This window comes from Borostomias antarcticus, assembly GCF_949987555.1.
Source record: "Borostomias antarcticus genome assembly, chromosome: 11".
Classification (NCBI taxonomy): domain Eukaryota; kingdom Metazoa; phylum Chordata; class Actinopteri; order Stomiiformes; family Stomiidae; genus Borostomias; species Borostomias antarcticus.
In genome coordinates this window covers 23,736,236-23,754,981 of record NC_140244.1, presented here as the reverse complement: position 1 = coordinate 23,754,981, position 18,746 = coordinate 23,736,236, and the positions used below count along the sequence as shown (strand labels likewise).

The window sequence follows — 18,746 nt, the reverse complement described above, 5'->3', positions numbered from 1 at the left end:
CGGAAAGAAAACGAGACGATCTTCCCTACAGGACATCTAGGAAAAAGGTGAAAAATAACCGCTCTGACATCTGCTTTGCCCAGGCAACGACTCTGACTGGATTCTACAGTGAGAGAGCAGAAGTAACCGACTCCAAGAGCAAAATAAAGACTTGCTCTTTCTCTCTATTTCTGCATGGACTATCATAGCCCGCAGTATACCAATTCCACCTGGGCAGAGCGACCGTGAAGTAGCCTACGAGTTCAAAAATGCCACGGAGGAAGCAGCAAGCGCCGAAACGGGCTGCGGGTAAGGGGAACTTGGTACTCATCAAACGGTCCCGAAGAACATTAAATATTGTCACATTTATAACATACATGTTAAGTAAATGTTGGATATATTGAATTGTGAACTAAAACTGTAACAATATTTAAGATAGTGAGTAGGATGGTCGCATCCGTCGAACATTACAATTTGCCGTATAGGCTTCTGGACGATGGAGAGCAACTCCAACGGTACGTGATATAACGTTAGAGCCTTGATAAAAGTTTTCCGTGGCCTATTAACCTGTTTTTTGAATAGAGAGAAATATGACGTTATTTTCCGCGTCAGGGTGCATGGGCTTTCCTTATATAGACCAGGCTACAGTAATTTACAGTTAATACCTTTATTACCGTCTTTGAATACTATTGTGCTCTAAAAGTTTGCACTCAATTGATATAAAGCCGGTTCAACAGCGGAAAGACGCGAATCTAAAAGAAAGCCCAAACGTCAGAGGCGCATCGAGTATCCAAACAGATGAACTTTGCATGAACTCCTAATATCTCATACATTGGAGAACGCTCTACAGCACGCACGCACACGCGCGCGCCCACATACACACATACACACATTTTACATTTTACATTTTATAGATATAGAGAACACAATTCAAGCCAAAAGTAGCGGGTAAATATTAAAAAGGGATCCGTCTTTGAATGAAATAGTGCAGGGATAAGCTTTGAGCCTGGTGATGCTTCACCACATCTCCTGTTCCCTGGAAAGTTACAGATTCACGAAACATTGTCACTGGTCACATGTTTGGCTACTGTTCATTGGTAGGCTATTTGATTTCCATCGGTTTCAAGTAATAGGCTTTATTATGAAAAAGGGTTATAAACAAAATATCTGTGTGTGTGTTAGTTTGTGTACAGTATGTGACTATGTGTACGGTGAAGGCCTATGTCTGTGTTCGTATCTGTTCATGTGTACATCGCCCCAGTAGTCTGGCATGGGCCTCTTTGTCACTTCACACTGAAACCAGGAACAGTGAACCTTTTGTAACAAAGGTGTTTGGATGAAAACACTCATGTGATGAATACCCCTGCCTCAGAGCTGGGGGGGTGGCGGTGGGAGGGGGGGGGGGGGGGGGGGGCTGGCTCCCTGAGCAGATGCCCAGCCTTTAGCTCAGTGCATGCCATTGATGACAGGGACTGACCATGGTCATATTACAGTCAAATTTTCCAAAAGTACCCCAAAATGTCAGTCTCTGAAAGAGTGCTTTACCTTAATATCTCTCCTCTATGTTTTTGACTCACTTTGTTGAGGAAATAGGAAAAATCCTTATTCCACTTCTCCAACAACAAATATAAAATTCAACTTTATGGCTATAATACAGTCACGTGCATAATTTGATGCAAGGTAATTACAATGTTGTTACACATTACACACTGCAACATAATGTAGAGTATGAGCTCATGTCCTCGGTGGATAATAGCTGAATGCCCACCAGGCCCAGGGTCACACATGAGTGGATATCCTTGACCTTATTTTTGATAGTGTTAACAACACACTGTAATTACACATTAGCAAGAGTGTTACTAAATTAGGGCCTCAAAATAATTGAGCCAATGGATAGAAGTGAATGGATGAGGGGTATCTGTGGTGGATAGAGAGGTGAATGGATGAGGGGTATCTGTGGTGGATAGAGGGGTGAAGGGATGAGGGGTATCTGTGGTGGATAGAGGGGTGAATGGATGAGGGGTATCTGTGGTGGATAGAGAGGTGAATGGATGAGGGGTATGTGTGGTGGACAGATAGGTGAATGGATGAGGGGTATCTGTGGTGGATAGAGAGGTGAATGGATGAGGTGTATGTGTGGTGGACAGATAGGTGAATGGATGAGGGGTATCTGTGGTGGATAGAGAGGTGAATGGGTGAGGGGTATGTGTGGTGGACAGATAGGTGAATGGATGAGGGGTATCTGTGGTGGATAGAGAGGTGAATGGATGAGGGCGATCTGTTCCATGGTGGCAGTGGAGGAGTTATCAGTCTTTATTATGGCGGCGGATGTGCAAGCAGATGGTGATTCCTCTCTGCCAATAATGGCGCTTCTTTATGCCCACGAAAAATACTGAGACCCTTATCTAACAGTCACACACACACACACACAAACACACACACACAAACACACACACACACACACACACGCACACACACACACACACATATATGGAGTGAACGACACCATCTCAAACATGCATTCTCACTTATTCCCTATACTCAGACACAAAACATTTTTCCCCCCACATCGGAGTCTGCAAAATCCCTTTTCTTAAAAACAATGTCCCCAGTATTATTCAGACAACTTTTGAGAAGATGCCTAAGAGATCCCTTTACACGCTCTCAGCTGCCTCGCCTATAATCTGGTAAATGTGTCAGCCCTATAGAGAAATAAGCCTTCCAGAAGAGTTTCCTCATTGTTGAGGTAATTGTCTCCTCTTTGACAGGCACATTCATCAGTGGCTTAATGGTCAATCAAAAGTTGGCAGGCAGAGTGTTTTCATTCTTTGCTATCCACTACATTAGGAATACTTAATCAAAATGTCTCCCGGTAATGGCTGTGAAGAGTTCATGACTGACTGATCCGTTGTCTGTGCCGATAGAAAATTAACAGCTCGGCACTGGAGAGATGCAGGCCTGCAGATAAACAAATTGTGCATTAATATTTCATCTTCAGGACCTGGGATGTGCTATCAGGCGGCAGAATATTCCTGGCTGTGTTGTCATTTCTCTCGCTGTCTTTTTTTTTTTAGTGTTCTTGAAGGCTCTTTGCAGCTGTAACTCATTTCGCTTGATGACTTTACTGGGGTTACAGAGAGTGACGACAAATTGATTACCTGGCAGAGCAAGAATGGAGTGAGGAGGGAGCGGGCTGACAGTCATGTTATAATAATATGTTTAATGATGTGTGGAGGGGGAACAAGGAGAGAGGGGTACTGAAATAAGACCATCGAAGATGCAAGAAATAGCTTTCGTTTTTTTGTAGTGCTCTTAAAGACGTAGTGTCTCTCTCGGTGGAAATTCTATTTTGCAAGGTGTTGTAAAAAGGCCGTTCTCGGTCTGCTCACACATTAATTCACAGGACAGTTGGTTTCCCGGGTTCCTCTCCACTCCTGGGGGAATTGTATTATTAATAGGCATATTTGTAAATTGGAGACTACTGACATGCAAGTAAAGGCCAGTTGTATTTGATTTACTTTTTCGGCATACATTCAAGGGTAATTTAAAGTGTTACTGTCTTGTATAATGTAGAATATGCAAAACCTTTAGATTTTACGGTTGAGGACACATCACTATGACATAGGATAAAGGGGTTACAATATCTGTTTTGGTTTAACATCCAGAAACGTACAGTACTTGTACTGTATGTGGACTATTTTTTAAGAGAATGGGGACATATTTTATTTTGCAGCAATGAAAGATTTTCTCTTATCGGTTGTACAATAGCTCTGTGCCTCAAACCGTTAGCCCAATTTGCTGTTAACAAGATAAATTGGAGAACAGACAAAGGCATTAAGTGTTGCAGTGCCAGTAAGTGACTGACAGCAGCTTGTGGGAATTGTCTAGCTGAAACCTAAGTGGTTTGTTCTGGAAACATCTTACAATCAAGGCAGATGTTGTTTATGTAGGTAAAAAAAGGCAATCAAATGCACCAATTTGAATGACAAAAGCCAAACGAAAATGGTACCAAAGTGTAAGAGTGCACTTTGAAGAGTGCACTGAATTTTCCATTGAAAATTATCACTTTTTTTAACATGTTTTTTTATTACTATTTGTATTTGTTGGCATTAACATTATTTAAATGACACAAAGACAGAAAAATATAGTAAATTATGCAGAGTGCCTGCCCTTGGATCTGGAATGAGGACAGAATGAACAATATGCTGAAGGGATTCCAGTTGGTCTCTTATAAAATGGCCATTGGTGACAATCATTTGGCCATCAAGGATGCGTGAAAGCTCTCATTCTGCCATTCCATCCCACACTCCATTCAATGGCTGAGTGATGCGATCATCAACAGTGACCATTAAAGTATGGCATTGGTGAGGTGCAGCCTTCTGTCAGGTCTGCAAGGTCCAGACCAATTAAGACCATTGTTTTTAGTGGCTCATGGATATGTGTTAGCAAATGTCACGTCTTACTGGCTAGTCTTGGCCTTTTCTGACTGCTGGCCAGAGATGGTACAATGTAATACGCAGTTTGATCATTAACTTGATATAGAAAATAATTTTAAAAGAATGCTTGGAAATCTGCAATTTCTCAAATAAAGTAAGAGACACGCATACATCCATTTCATACATCACACAATAATACATCTAGTGTGTTTTTTGTATGTTGTATTTTTAACTATTGACACATTCGAGATACCAACTTTCCTAGACAATGATGCTGCTAGCGAGCAATACAAAGTGAACGTATCCTAGCAGTGCACAGTCAAAACTTTTGCAGAGCTTTGTCAACACAATCATTCCCCAAATGACCAGAAAAACTTAGCGACTAGATTTGTCGCTAGTCGCTTTTGACTAATTAAGTCGCCAAGGGGGTCTGGCTAGAAGGTCGGCAGATATAGAGACAACGTCACCAGTGTCAGGAGCAGCTCTTGGCTGTGAAGCCATTTGGCATTGTGGCCAAGCTCGGTATTGCAAGTCACATGATGCATTTGGGCCCAAAAAAACTTTCCCATAGGGAGATGGGGAATAAAATGGGGGAAAGAAACAAACATTTCCACTCAAAGTCAAAAATGACTTGAATGAATTTAAGTTTTAAATCATTGGGTCCATTTTTCATCAGAAGCTTACAAGAGCCGGAGTTTTATTCCCCATGTATATCTATGGGGAAAAGGGATAGGCGTGGCCAAGAAAAACACTATTGTGCATGTGCTGTGGCCAGGGGCGGCGCAGCCGAGGCACTAGGGGCGCACAAATCTCCCCTCAACAAATCTTCCGACAAACGGAATCGTCCACTAGAACCCCCCCCCCCCCCCAACAAATCCTCCGACAAACGAAATTGTCCGCTAGCAAGCCCCCCCCCCTGCTCAACAACTAGTCGGGGCGCCCTGACGTGATTTTGCGGGATTTTTGGCTTCATGTGCTGGGTGAGCAACTTTCATTGGAATGAACGGGCGGCCATCTTTCAATGCCACGTCCAGTTCTCTTAATACATCCATGGTGCTGACCCTATCATTAAGTCGGTAACATTATTTCTGTAGCTAACTAATATTAAGTCAGTTAGCTAGCAAGTCAGTTAGCTAGCAAGACTAGGCTTTCAACCCTAAATCACATTGCTGTTAACTCTAGAAGACACGATTGATCTTGCATAAAATAACAGGTTTTTATTCTAGTCAGAAAATAAGCTCATCCATCACAGTTATATATTTTGCTACTCTTGCACTTGAGCACTAGATTATGCTCTTAGTCACTGGAGATGCACCTGTGAGTTCTGGCGAGTAGTAGTACACTGATTACGTACATTAAATGCAATTATTTTAAGTCGCTTTGGATAAAAGCGTCTGCTAAAGGACTGTAATGTAGCATAATGTAATGTAACTACACTGTATTTCAGGTATGCTGGTGCATTATATTTGCAGCTAGCATACAATAGTGGAAAGTAAATAAAAATGTTCCTGGCAGACACCAAACAGGGAGGCCTTTTCCAAAATAAAAGTAATTTTGTAAAGTTAAAGTCTTGTGACAGGAATAACTAGGGGAACAATGTTTGCTTTTGAATGAAACAGCGGCCGCATCAACACCCATGCAAGGATAATCAGCTTTTTTCTGTAGCCAAATTCAGGACCGTTATGTTAAACTATGTGAACTAAGTTCATTCTCACTCTAGACCCCTTTTCCTAAATGAGCTCCTAAAGTAGCACCTAAATGAGGTGCCACTGGGAAGACATTGAAGCCTTGTTCTCTGTTAAATACAACAGTGTATATATACTGTATATATATAGAGAGAGAGGGAGTTTTCATTTCACTTGCTCCCACCCAAAATTAGTTTTCATCTCACATCTCAGTATGCAATGTATTCTCACGTAAATTACTGCAATTTAAAAGGCTACAGTATCCATTATATTTTGCATTCCACAGTATAGAATGTAAAATAATAGTTAAATGTGACATTTTCTCTCAATTTAAATAGCTACTGGAAGGAAATTACTTTAATTATCCTGTTGTTCTGTTGTAGCAAAAGAACGCCTTAATTCACAATTCGCAATTCGCCTTTCTATTCTTTTTTTTACATTGTTCCAGATGCTGAAGTGTGCTCTAAAACAGTCATGACAGATAAAGGAGGAGGGCCCCCCCAAAGCAGAACTTTGCTTGGGGCCCCAAAATTGCCCAACACACCCCCTGGGCTACCCTCCCCAAGCTGTCCCTATCGTCTAGCATTAGAGTGCTCTTACAATAGTACGACTAAAGAGTAATACAGGATTGTTTAGTGTGTGAGCTCATTGCATTTCCACCCACATGCCAGGGACATGACAGGTGTGGATAGCTAATAGTTTGGGAGGCTTTTGTTTGTCTGAGAGGCAGACAGGGTGGTGCACTGTCTAGGTGATAAGAACAGAGACTCCTGAGCCCTGGAGCATAGTGATCTCTCCTCCGCTCTCCTGTGTGGAAAAAAGGGGCTGTTATGATTGGTCTCAAGGCAAGTGCCTGTGCTGCGTTGCACCTCGCTACGGCAGCCGCTCGCTCACCTCTCCTTCCCTCTGAGACCTGCGCTAGTTTCCAGGCAAATGACACAATTTGATATGCCGTTGGGGTGATTCATGTGGATAATGTTTCCATGTGATCATCGCGGCAGAAAAGGCTATTTCTTGTTTTGTTTTTTTTCCTCATTAAGTCCGACAATAACTAGGATATTGGGAGAGGTTATTGCAAGCAGGCTAAAACTCATTATTTCTGCCAGACATACCAAGTACAAAATAAATGATGTTATGGTGTTTTGTCCAGGTCCCTACAGATATAATGATTTAAGAGAGTGAAACAGGGAAGATACTGAACTGCTGGGGTCGGGCAGCGCGTACGAATGTGTGGACTTTGAGGATGAGAATGGAGGAGGTTTGGGGGAGGCCTAGTGTTCTTACAGCAAGGCTGTTCTCCTGCTATTGATTACATGGAGGGTGTGTGTTTATGATGAAGTAGACTAGAGCTTGTGCTCGCTAACAGTGTGATTTATCCTATGTGTGTAATAATAAGCAGTTTCTCCACATTGCGTGACCCATATCAAAGTGCCCGTGCCTTTCCATGCACACTACAGGTAAAAAGACGACACCCAATGACATTAGTTGACCTATATACAGTAAAGTCAGCCAGGAGGCCTAGATATTGGCCATATGGTTAGGAAGTTGTTCAATACAATCAGTGCTGGATCAGGTTACCAACCCCAGATGCTTTTTTAAAGAGGTTACTGCATCTGCTGTGTCCTCATTCACAGATAACATCCTGCTGCTAGAGAGACAACGGGGCTCTCTCATTTCAGAGGTATGGTGTTTACAGGGACATGAGCAGGTACACACATTCATAGTTTCATAGACAATGACAGCATCATGAATCATTTAATCAGGAATGAATCATTATATGATTAACATAGAAAGTCATTCCAACCTAGATACACAAAAAGTTTGACTCACTAGATTCAAAGTTTTGAAGAATTGTCTTATTTCAGATAATTGAATTAAAACATAATCATGAACAAGAGTAGAGTGTACAATTACCAAATATAAATAGCAGAGAATAACAGGTAACATCTCAAGAAACAATGCAGAGTTGTCCCTGAATATGAAAATGACAAAACACAGAGAAAACATTAATCTGAAGTTATGCACCGTGTACCTGATTTGCTTCTAATCAAATCCTTAATGGGCTCCAATTAAGATTTATTATGCAAATTAACCCTCCGCAGCTACAGTCTAAAGGAGCAGGAGCTATGACAATATTATGCTAATGGTGTGATCTGTAACAATTACAAAGGTAAACTGTCTTCACTCCACATGGTCTGTGCTTTTCGGTCAATGTGATCAATTTGGACTGTAATCCTACCTGCACGTGTGTTTTTAAAAGTGCTATTTTTAAATGCCATTATCTTCAACTCTATTCTTTAATGTGTTTAGTTTTATACAGAGGCCATACTGTTATTCTAACGGCATTATCTTAACAGCAATTATTCTACTGCCCACTCCAAATCTAACTTCTCTGACAAGCATCACAAAAATGATTAGCAAATGCATCTCTGGAAATTGCATTCGTTAAGGAAATAAACATGATGTCTTCAGTTGAGGTGTCAAGATGTCCATGTCTATGCATGATTACAGGAGGATGACCCACTATAACAGCTGGGAAATTGTGAACCTTGCATTTTCTGTAACTTCATTTAACATTGAGGCTGATGGCTTTCTTGCAGCTTTATAGCTGACACATTTTATGTGTTGTCAGGCCGTGCAATTACATAGGAGCAGATCTGATGAATCAACTCAATGTTCTATCACTTCAGCTGACCTCACTGGCCTGCGTTCTCCATTTCTCCAGACTCGGGTCAAACAGAGGCTTTCACATTTCCACCAATCACGTCTGGGAGAACAATGCTTAAATTGCTCCTATAACCACCAATCAAGCATGTGTATAGTCCTGTATAACATGTATTAATCACAACATATCATCAATCAATCAATCAATCAATCGACAGAAGACAAAAAGGTTGTAAATTAATTGAATGTGTGCAGCTTAAAGACATTTTACAGTGACGATGTTTTCAAAATAATGACTCATATTACATCCATATTTTACATATTAGAAATATGCGCCATAAATCATGTCACGAAACGTCTATGCTTGTGTTGTGCTTCTTGGTGCTTTTGATGCTTTACATAGTTGCCTGGTGTGCTAAGCCAGTCTGTTGAAACTAACAGCTTAATTGAAACTCATTAAATGGCAGTGACAGCTTAGGTGTCTGTGTTGAATAGAAAATAATTCTGTTGTACTTACAGCTTGATTAAGGGGAACCACTGAACATATTCATGCTGAATGCATCGGTATGGACATACTCACGGCGCTAGCCTGTAACAGGGTAATTCAGGGGGCTGTTACACTGCCAGTACTGTGTAGTAATCCTTGTGTAATACACTGCACAATGTTTTGTTTACGTCTCAAAAAAGATGTGATGGAAATGACAGAGAAAATGAAAAACACAAATTACAAAGTATGTTCTTGTATCACTGTATTTATTAACCCGGTGCTTAAAATAGGCTGTCATTAGACAGAGATGTGAGAAATGTGCATCCTGTATCATCAAATCTAGAAGTGAGAGGCAATTGGAATGTGTTCAAAATTGACTGTCCTTGTAATGGGTGTATGATGAATGGTATCATTTAGGGAGAGAAAATGAATGTGGGCAAAGCAAAGATATTATTCTGCTGCATTTTTATAAGCCTTGAAGATTAACTAATTTCACAAAATCCCCAAAATATCCATTTAAATCTGATTATGATATAATTCCCACCATTGCAATGCCATGTCTCAAAGCATATACATAGTTGATTATAGGCTGGGTCATAACATCGATCAATACCTTGAAAGTATTTGTAAAGTAATTGAGGAACGTTTGATTTGTCTTTCTGGGACTGTTATTTGTTTTTTGAACAGCAAAGTTAAATCAAGTTCACCTCATGTACAGTACTTGACAGTATTGCATTAAGTATTTGATCCAGGTCTGATTACGGCGGTCATACACTTTTTATTTTCTCTGATTGTACAATAGCCTTATTTCCACTGTCGTGCCGAACCGTTCTGAGCACGCAGGGTAACCGTTCCGACGGTGTTTCCACATGGGACCGGTTGGGCCCAGAACCGTTCGCAGAACCGCTCCCATGGCACGGTTGTCTAACCGTACTGAGTAAAGCAGAACCGTTCTTTAGTAGAAATGTGAAAGTTAGTTCCGCAAACAACATTCCGTGGAACGCAACAGCCCGAGAGGTGGAAACCGACACTGTAACCGTTCCCACGGGTCCGGAGCAGCGCGGTTTGAGCACGGTATCGGTTCGGCACGACAGTGGAAATAAGGCTTATGTATCAGTTGTAGGATCTTGGCCCCTGTCAGACCTTACACTGGTGCCTTCTGACTAAAGCAATGTTATAAAGGTGCCTTCTGACTAAAGCAATGTTATAAAGGTGCCTTCTGACTAAAGCAATGTTATAAAGCACAACTCGAAGCCTTTTCACCAGTCTGAGGGTATAAAAGGGGGATTTCCAAAGGGAATGGATTTACAACTATTCATCCTCACATGATTAATATTACATAGGGAGGTCTTTGTACAGGAAGAAGCATGTCTAATAGTGTGCCAAGTTTAACTGGCTGAAAGCAAACATAATGCCAAAGGCTTCCTGTATAGGAAGTGACCTGACGCATCATGAACGCCTCATGTGGGTGTTGTTGGCTGATGTCATCTGCCAGATTTGAGCTTTCAAATGTTTTACGACTGATTGGACGAATGCATCTCTGGTATGTCAACACAGGCAGACGTTTTCCAGAGGAGCTGTTATCAAAGCATGGAGAGGGTTTGATTAAACCAGTAAGTTATACTTCCTGTATTTATACAGGTCGTCAAAGCTGCTTTCTGTACCTCACGATACCACTGACCTTAGTAATAACTCACTGATATCTCCATCCACATAGGATATGAGACTATGAGAAGATACGTCCAGTACACTCACCCCTGATACTGGGATTTCAGGTTCCCCTGTCCTGTGTCTTTTACATGCTCATATTTCCCAGGACAAGCTTTCAGGAGGTTGGTTTCTAACCAGGCCAAACATAAGTCATCCTGTCAATCGAATGGAGGCTACGTTCCTTTCCGTGATTCTCAGATGTTAGCTATACACAAACCAGGGCAGCTTTCACTAAATGATTGACTGTGATTAGGTGACCTCAGAAACTCGACTACGGTGTGCTAGTCAGTGTAGGCTCTGCTGGCCAGTGGGCCCAGAGTGAGTTAGTGTGTGGCTAAGCCAGGGAGGGATCAGCTCTCTAATGCTAGCCATTGCACTAGCAGAGCAGTGGAGGGGTGGAGGATACTATTACACATTACAGAGTAATATCTGTAATATCTATGGCTTATGGCAATATGAATGACCTGGACAGCATTTTATGTTGAACCTGATAATGTGTTATCATGCACAGGTAGTTATTTTAAATTGATTCTAGCATTTCTTTGTTGTTGTCAGGGGAAGTCCCTGAATTGTGAAAAGTTTTGAATGAGGTTAAGAATGTGAGTTGCATTCAATCCTTAACTGCTGCAGCTTTCAAGGTCACTATTTTCTCTCCAATAAGCACATATTGACACAGCAGTTGTATTTGTATTATTTACACTAGTACTGTATCTCCCTGTCCCCTCTGGACATTATAAGGATGCAGAGAAAGTTACCATTTATCCATGTTAGTGTGGTCAGTGTTGTAGCGAGCAGAAAGCCATTGTGTCTGATAAAACGGAGAACATTGACACTCCTGTCTTCTGCTAGCCTGTCTGTCTGTCTGTCTGTCTGTCTGTCTGTCTGTCTGTCTGTCTGTCTGTCTGTCTGTCTGTCTGTCTGTCTGTCTGTCTGCCTGCCTGTCTGTCTGTCTGTCTGTCTGTCTGTCTGTCTGTTTGTCTGTCTGTCTGTTTGTCTGTCTGTCTGTATATCGCTCTGCTTGTCTTTCTCTCTGTGTGTGTGTGTGTGTGTGTATTTGTGTGTGTGTGTGTTTGTGGTATGTTCGAGCTGTGCTGTCTCCCTGGTAACTGTTGTGTGTGGGGAGTTGATGTCTACAGTACGTCACAGAGGTCACCCACAGGTCACAGCCATGGCCGGGGGCTGTGACATCAACACTGACTGGCCTTAGAAGGACAGTGTCAGGGTAGTTCTGGGAAACAACATACAAGAGCAGGACTGGAGCGCTATTACACTACATACAGTCTGGTTTCATTATGTATCAACTGTTTCCAAGTAGTGGTTGAGCAACACTGTACATCCATTCATAAACAGCTCAGTCAGGCTGGTCGAGGTCCGCTTGGTGACGGTGGTTGACTGAATTTGAACAAAGGACTTTCAATTTCTGGGACCACCCCCTTCACTCTTTATACACACTCACCCGCATTTCACCCGTACCCCTATCTACTCCTGCTCCCTTTTGCTGAAATCCACGATAGGATGATCCAAAAGTCCTTAATCATGACTCATGACTTCCTGGTCATGTTCTGTTGCCTGATCAATCAAAGAGACAAATGTGGCTGTCAGAACAACACCTGCTGGGCACTAGGTTTGAGTAATATCTCTTTGTGTGTGTGTTTGCATGTGTGTGTGTGTGTTTATGTATGTTTGTGTGTGTGTTCTGAAATCATGTGTTTATGAAGTCCTCATTGACTGTGTGAGAAAACTGTGTGTGCACGCGTGTGTGTGTACAGTATGAGTGTACTGTATGCGCGTGTGTGAGTGTGTGTGTACAGTATGAGTATGTGCTTGCGTGTGTGTGTGTACAGTATGAGTGTATGTATGGGTGTGTAGAGTATGAGTGTACTGTATGTGCGTGTGTGTGTGTGTGTACAGTATGAGTGTATGCGTGCGTGTGTGTGTGTGTGTGTGTACAGTATGAGTGTATGTGCTTGCGTGTGTGTGTGTACAGTATGAGTGTATGTGTGTGTGTACAGTATGAGTGTATGCGTGCGTGCGTGTGTGTGTGTGTGTGTGTACAGTATGAGTGTATGCGTGCGTGCGTGCGTGTGTGTGTGTGTGTGTGTGTGTGTGTGTACAGTATGTGTGTGTCAGTATGTATGCCTCTTGCATGTGTTTCCTACACACTCCATGGCAGGCCGCCCACCTGGCAGCGACCCAGCCGAGAGGTTCCGGTACTGTCCAGACGCATCCTTCAGGGACCTCATCAACCCCTGGGTTTCCTTCCCTCTCACCCGAGGGCATCCATATTCATTTCCTCCTCTGATTTGGGGGAAATGATGAAAGGCTGGCTTTCCTCCCCACGCTGACTTCCTGCCAAGGGGGTGCATTACAACACAACGTAAATCTGCAAAGACCTGCAAACTCGTTCGCATTTGGACAGGACTAGTCACACGGTATCATGCCACGTAAGAAGGAAAGCTTGGTGATTATCGATGTAAGATGAGCTGAGTGACGAAAAAAGGGGAAAAAGTCTGAGCTCTGTGCTCCGTTATCTACACTGTAGTTAAACACATGAGTCACCTATACATTATTTTGCCTTAGAGCTACTTAAGCGTCCTCTTAGAGATCTGCTTCTCATCATGAATAGAAAAAAAAATCTATTCACTCTGTACGATGATATAGAGATAGAGATATCTCCCACGGTCTGAGAGAACCCGGTGATTAAACTGGTGGGTGTATGTTTATTTTCTCCGGAACGGGAAATGAATGATAATGAAACTTAACAGTCTCATAACCGAACTCCGTAATTATGCGCTATACTTTGATGAAGTCATACAAGCGGGTACACATGCACCTACTTATCTAAACCTGTGGTATTAGAGCCATTAAGGGTTCTGCGTCCTGCCCCCCCCCCCCCCCTCGAAATCACACGCTTGAAGGGTGGAGAGCCGGGTTCCGTGTGAGTGTACAGGCTCTGGTTGCCATGTCGACCCTAAACACACATGTACACAGACAGCTAGGCCCGTTGTGAGAGGATCATCCCACCTCTCAAACCAGGACGGGCTCTCTGGAATGCGCTCCTTGCCTAACAGGCGTATTGAGCAGAGTACGTCTGCGGTTTTCAAACCGCCCACATTGATCATTATCCGTGACAGGCGGCCGTTCGGACGGTTTATGCTTATTCTAGGAGGAAGTGTTCGGGGCTCTCATTCGGCCCAACATGAACTTTACATGTGCGGTGTGTAGGTGCAGCCGCTGTTACTGAACGTTCAGCCTTTCTCCTCCTCTTGATAGTCTGCCGGAGTGAATCACGGACACCGACACAACAGTAACAACGCCCAGATCATCAGCACGCCTGGAGACTTGAATGAGTGCAAAGAAAGGTTATGAGGAGTAAGATTACGAGTTTGGAGTTAAGATGATTATTTTATTTGTAAAAAGTTCCTTATAGTCTATGCAGCAGTGCTGTTGTACAGTATGTGTCTGAGAAAGAAAGGATGCACAGTTCAGTACATGTCCAGACCAAGCAGGTTGAGTAGTGTAGCAGCAGTGTATGGCTACATGTGTTTGGGCGGTCTGTGGAATGTGTCGTAGCTCTGTGGGATCATGACTGGGCTCCATCTTGAGTCCTGTGTCACTAGCAGCAGGCTGGCTATGGCACCAGACTCTGGCTGAGATTTGGGCCTGTGAGTAATTGACCCTCTTTGATAAACTCCTCTGAATGACACTGGCATAATTCACCTTAAAAGTTTGCACTGTCATCGGGATGAACTAACTGTCTCGCTCAAATATATGGGTGCAATTTTCGAAATAGGTTTATAGCAATTCTTGGGAGAGGAGGGCGAGATAGTGATATTACTGACTTTATTACTGCAGCTGAACAGCATCTAGCAGCTCCCCCCTCTGTCTATCTGTTCTTCTACAGCAGTGAGTTGTGAAGGATCACAGCCATACATTTTAGCTGCTAAAGGGAAGATTCGAAACTGTGCAGCAATACAGACGAGGAAATGTTACAAGTACATAATGTTTTCGCACCAATTCTCAAAGCAAGTATTAGCCCAAGTATCATCTTTCTTTCTGAAAACAGAATCTATAGAATAGTGTATGTTATATTAGTCAAATAGCCCCCCCCCCAAAAAAAATAATAATAATATATATATATACATACAGTATATATACAGTCTTGTATATACAGTATTCTATAGATTCCGTTTTCAGAAAGAAAGAAAGATAAAATATATACTGTAATAGAAATATATTATAAAATATATAATAAAAACATAATATATATGTATGTATGTGTATAATCTCATTGACACATTAAAGGAATACATATTAGACATGCACTGATCAAAAGACAATAGTAACAAAAATACTTACCATAGAATAAATAGCATAAAACATACAGCGAGTATAACAAGTCAGAATCAAGTCAGAATTTATGATTACAATATGATTTGTTGAGCTACAAACCAGAATAATGAGTGCCATCCCATCTAGAAAAAGAGGCTCTACTAATGCCAACCTACTCCTTCTAATTACGCATTTCTGAACGTCTTTTCATGTGTATGAACAGCTCATTGTGAAATCCCTACATGGGACCGTTCTTTTTTCTCCTCCTCATGCCAAAACAGAATGTGAACTCATAAGAATTGAATATGCAGGCCTGTATAGTACATCCCATAAATTGATTTTGACCTACACTGTAGCATTTGAACAAAAGGACCACTGTTGCATTGCCGTTCCCTGCTGCTACCACTCCCTATCTGGCTGTCTGTGAATACTCTCCTTTAATAGGGTGATGGGTGGTAGCTAGCAGAAAAAGTGGCTTATTTAGTGGGTTGAGGAGAGGTAGGCAGAGCGAGGATGGGGTTTCTGTGACTGGCAGCAATCAATCACTGTGTGAAAGCAGGCTAATGAAGCAGGCTGCGGTTTATTAAAGGGCTCGCAGGGAAAGAGCTCACTGCAAGGCCAGAGTTTCCCAGAAACCCAACACAGGAGCGCCTCTGACGGTTAGAGGCCAGCCATAAAGCAATCAAGGTGTTTACTCCACACGGGCTCCCATTTTGTGACTTGGGTGTGAATGCAACCACTTTTAAATGATTTTCTTTTAGTGTGTGGAGAACATAGACACACAACATGTTTGTTGTTGTAGGCACAAGAACAAAATGGCACAGGGTGAAATTGTTTCTGATACTGTAGATAATTATTGTAGCTGCCTCATAATGTCAGCTATGTCAAGGAAATAGAAACACTATGTTGTACTATTTCATTTGTTTGCTTGTTCAGTAATAGGTCATGTATGTACATGTGTATTTACCTACAGTACAGTCTGCTCTCATATTAACATTCATACACCTAGGTCTTTAAAAACAGCCTTATTTTTATTGTATTATATTTGTTTAAAGGTGAGCATATTAAAACCAGGGCACATAGATAGTTTGAAAGACAAATGAGCAGCGAGGGAGTGAAAATGCAAAGCAGATGTTTTTCTCGCCATTTTTAATGGCAGAGCGACATTACTGATGCCTTTACTGAGACCTTTTACGGCTTCGTTAATCCCTCTGGCCGCTCCAGGAGAGAAACCCCTCGTGGTACAAAGTAGCCTCTTTACTTTAGAACGACAATTTGAAACCATTTCCAATTCACTCTCTAATCTACCATAAGGTCTTTAAGGGCTTCCTTTGCAATTATTCATCTCTGAAAACCAAGAGGTGTAATCTTACACTACTGTCAGGGAAAACATCCCAGTCTTCAAAATGTCAATGTCAGAAATGTCAGAAAATGTCTGGTAATGAAAAGCACCCAAACATTGCCAAACACTGTCTATATGTTCTATCTGCTGCAACATGTTTTGGTCACATTTATTGAACTTGTCCACACTTTTTTTGGGATGAGCACAATGAATTATGAACCCTGTAACTATGCCAAACAGCGGAATGTAGCCGAATCCGCCATCTTTGAACACAGATTTACATGTGCTGGACTGAGAGAGTCTGCTTCCTACATCAGATCCAACCTGCAAAGCTCTAAGGAGCACTTCCAGGGCTCGGGATGGGGGCTAAAACTGAGGAGGAGATGAACTATATGGCTCCATCCCACAGTCCAGCCGGCAGTATATCAGCGGAATCGCAGCCGCATGGGCGTGTGTGTGAACGCGCTGCCCATAAATATCCCTGTCCCCCCCATAGGGGCCCCTCTGATGGTGATGGCGAAAGGATGTCGCTGTCTGGGTGATGGAGTGCTCCTGGTCCTGGCCCTGGGCACATCCCCGCGCTCAGAGCCCGAGTGGGAGGCCTACCGCTGAGCAGAGCAGAGCAGAGCACTGGCCTGAGGGGGCTGTCCTAACAGCCAGCAGCCACACAGCTGCAGCAGTAGTAGAGGCCTCTCTCTCTCTCTCTCTCTCTCTCTCTCTCCCTCTCTCTCTCTCTCGCATTCACTCTTTCTCCCTGCCAGCCACACCATAAGAACAGGGGCTAAATTGTATTCATTATTATAATGTAATCATAGAGGTGAAAGTATTTTTCTACAATGGATGTTTTTTGACTGTCTCTGTCTCTCCACTGTGTTCCCCACCCGTTTACTTTTAAAATGGCCTGTCTTTCTTCCTCTTCCTCATTCACTCACTCACACTCAGGACAGATAATCACAGAGCAGTAATTAGCCTTACTTGCTGTATTGTAATTGGGGGCAGAAGGAGGTTGCACATTCTGAAATGTTTTTCTTTCTTTCTTTCTTTCTTTCTTTCTTTCTTTCTTTCTTTCTTTCTTTCTTTCTTTCTTTCTTTCTTTCTTTCTTTCTTTCTTTCTTTTTTTCTTTCTTTCTTTCTTTCTTTCTTTCTTTCTTTCTTTCTTTCTTTCTTTCTTTCTTTCTTTCTGATAAGTACACTCTTAAGGTTGCTCGGGGCAGCTTTCAATGTTTCCTTTTTTATCTGGTCCAGCTAGTTTATTCCTTTATTATTTTAATGAAACGGCTCTTGTGTCTTTCATCAATCAGTAGCAGCTCAAGTCCTTGAAGGGGATGGGGGGGGGTATGTTTTCTGTCTATTCCCTTGTTGGGTTTAGTGCCTCGTTCCTTCTGTGCTGGGCCTCGACTGGGCCTTGATACTGTCCAGGACTGTCCCACTTGACGAGAGAGGGGGAGCAGTAGAGAAAGGCAGAGCTTATATTCTGTTCTTGTGAATCATATATCAGTACAATTCCCTTCTGTGCTGTTTGGCACAGGCGGAGTGACGGGTGTCATTTATCATAGGGGCTGGAGGAGGCTGAGGGAAAAGGGATTTCAACTCTTTTGGAGGTGTGTGGATTCTCCTTAGTGGTGTATCATTAAATGGTGGAGTTTTTCTATAGGGATAAGAGTTACTGTTACTTTGGATTGTCTGGCACAATCATAAAACGTTTAAACCTATATAAAAATACGATCTTCCTGCTTTATTCAACTAGTGCAGTGCCCGTAGAGGCCCTGGGCCATGCCTGTACAACTCACAACAAAGTCCTTATAAAGGCTATTGCTATGCATATTATTACATTTTTACTTTAATGTACTATTTAAAATGAATTTACTCATACAATAGGCTAATTGAAACAACTCCCCTTCCTTAATAGTCTTTTGAACAAATGGCCCTGATCGGATTGCTGTCTGGGTCTGTAGCTAGCTAGCTTAGCTTCCATCTTCCCTGTAAACATTTGCCCCCCTTGCTATCCAGTGGTAGGACAAACATAACATTCAGTTGTAATGTATATCATTCTGCACATTAGGTATTTAGACCTTTCTTTATTCCTACAGTTAGCAATGCGAATAGCAGGC

The 18,746-nt window shown here is 42.3% G+C and overlaps 1 protein-coding gene across 1 annotated transcript in view; it reads left to right on the top strand.

Annotated features, from left to right (window-relative positions):
- Positions 1 to 248: 248 nt before the first annotated feature.
- Positions 249 to 18,746, top strand: part of tshz2 (teashirt zinc finger homeobox 2) — a gene marked incomplete at both ends in the record, with an annotated part of 41,197 nt that continues 22,699 nt past the window's right edge. Inside the window, one exon of the mRNA XM_084445242.1 lies at positions 249 to 288. Within this exon, the coding sequence (XP_084301368.1) occupies positions 249 to 288 (40 nt within the window). The remainder of the gene's footprint in view (positions 289 to 18,746) is intronic.